Below are 2,468 nucleotides of genomic sequence, written 5' to 3' on the forward strand. Positions count from 1 at the left end.
TGAACTTCAGCACCTCCGATAAAGCTCACAGACCCAAACAGAGCCAGTTTGCTCCTCAGTTTTTAGATGGTTATAATGCAAAACTCTACTGAAACATTATTTTTCAAGTTTTCTCTTTCAAATTTATAACCTTAGTCTCAGAGAATATTCAAGTGTTTTTTTGTCTTCGCTCCGTAATGTTTTTTATTTCCACCTACAATGGCCCTAATGCATCGTCATAGGAAGCCGACTGGCTGCAGGTCAAAAACAGAAGTAACAGATCACTGGCAGCTACATCTAAGATCCCACACTCAGTAACAAACACACTCACCTGTTCCTCTTTGTTGTTTATGATCACCAGATCTGCTCCTTTCCTTTGACAGTCACTTCTGCTTTCAGAACAAGTTTTCTTCTCATTGGATTTAAAGTAACAGCTGAATCCAAATCTCTTCCATCCTTCAGGACAACACTTCTCTTCATGTCGTTAAAAGATGGATTTTATGTCATTCACTGTTTAAATTGATAAAAATGTTCTTAAATATCTTTCTTGCCTGCTTGTTTACAACTACAATCTCATTTTTAACAGAAATAAACACAAATAAACACTTTGCAAACAGCTCAACAGCATCAAATAATTATAATTAAAAGTAATGAAAAAGTTAAATTATTAAGTGAATTTTTTCAGTTCATCACCTTTAATTTTGTCCTTCAGCTGCTTTACTTCATCCTGTATCTGGCTGTGATTTTTCCTCAGTGTCTTGTAACTGCTCTGTAACTGACTGATGTTCACTGCCATATCTTGAGAAAAACAATGATAGATTAAAGTGTAAGACAGGATGAAAATGTATTATGGTATTTGCTTTTCTTTTAAACCTTTCTTACCTGAAATTTGTCCCTTGACCTCGCTGTAGTTGTTGTACAGTTTGTCGTATCTGGTCTGCAGCTGGTCTTTTTCCAAAGTGACTGACGACATAAGAAACACACCAACCCATTCACTTTAAACTAAAGACAGAATGAAGTTACTTTCCCTGCATAATTAAAATCACTCTCTATTTCAAACTGTAAGTCAGTTTTTTAGTGTCTTTTAACCTGCCACGTACTATTACTGGATCACTGACTTGCCGACTGATCAAGTGTGATGAAGAACCAAAATGCAGATCAACAACATCAAGTAACTGTGGTTAAACGGCGTGAAAGGGTACATCCTGAATGCGGTATATTCAGCTGCCGTATAGAATAGCTCCAGACTCAAATGCCATATGATCAATAAAATGATTCATGTTTTGTTCCTGGCTCTGCAGTTATTCCTCTCTTAGTGTGACTGCAGTGTAAATGGGACATAAAAACTTGTGAACAAATGTATTTTTCAGGCAAAGCTAGTATGAGGCTTCCTTCCAAAGTTCATTTGTTTTAGTACAATGTTCTCACTTGAATTTTATAATTCAGACTTCTGAATTCTCATAGTAGCTTCAGCTGAATGTTAGAATGCATTTTTACAAGGAGCTGGCAGAAGGAATGTTTACAGCGACAAATAACTCAAATAGCTTTCAAAATGCACACGGCAGGTCAGTATTATATGATGAACAAACAAAACAGAACCTGTCCTTTAAAGTCTGAAGCTGGTGCTCTTCACCAGGATTAAAACAAGGAGAATGGTTCGTTCTTTCATTATTTCATTTCAAAACCAAATCGAAAACCAAAAAACAACTTGTTTTTTTTGGGGGGGGGGGGTTCTGTTTTAAAACCAAAACTGAAAAAAAGACAAACAGAAAACAAAAAAACAGACATTGGTTTTTGTTTTTCTGTTTTAAAACCAAAACGGAAAAATATTGATTTTGATATTTAATAAGTCTGATTTGTGCAGCTTTGTGTGTTACACTTGATAAAGCTGCAGCAGATACACTTGGGCGATGGCGGTGCCTGATTAAATGTAATTAAGATGAGCTTGAGGATCAACATAAGTGGGTTTTTAGTTAGAAAAACGGGACAATATCATAAAGCTGCAGTACCGGAGGCTGCAGGTAACCAGCTGCTTCAGATCAGCCCAAAACAAAATGCTTTCTTGATGCTGACATACTTAAAAAGTGTTTGTGGCTCTGTAATATAGTGTTTACTTCTACGATCAAATTCGCCACAGTTGTCAAAATTAAATATAAAATTAGTTGACTTTTTGTTACACAACCACAAGTCTCAAAGGTCCTGGCCCTCCTTTCATCCCAACCATGTTCTCACTCAGTCTTTTCTCTTAAATAGCCTGTCACACACCTTCACAAAGTGACGCTACAGCGCTTCCCCCACTGCGTTGACCTATGACGCTATAGGGATCTCCAGTGTGTTCCCAACGCCGATAGGCCTTGACCATGCCATATGTGACAAGTCAGGGAATGAGAACAGGTTGTAGGCATGATGCGAACTACGGGGGAGCCAGGGGGATCTTAGCTCACCTAAATGAGACAACGGCTCCCCTAAAAGCATGACAGAAAGAAAGA

General features: G+C 37.7%; 1 protein-coding gene across 1 annotated transcript; it reads right to left on the bottom strand.

Moving 5' to 3' along the window:
* Positions 1 to 310: 310 nt before the first annotated feature.
* On the bottom strand, positions 311 to 955 carry LOC123965449 (CD209 antigen-like protein 2; the record flags this gene model as incomplete). Its single annotated transcript, XM_046041965.1, has 3 exons — positions 862 to 955; positions 673 to 777; positions 311 to 453 (listed from the first exon to the last, which is right to left on the bottom strand). Coding segments are annotated over exons 1-3 (339 nt in total), but the record flags the coding sequence as incomplete, so codon positions are not given.
* Between the last annotated feature and the right edge of the window lie 1,513 nt (positions 956 to 2,468).

Source organism: Micropterus dolomieu, unplaced genomic scaffold, assembly GCF_021292245.1.
Source record: "Micropterus dolomieu isolate WLL.071019.BEF.003 ecotype Adirondacks unplaced genomic scaffold, ASM2129224v1 contig_9729, whole genome shotgun sequence".
Lineage (NCBI taxonomy): Eukaryota > Metazoa > Chordata > Actinopteri > Centrarchiformes > Centrarchidae > Micropterus > Micropterus dolomieu.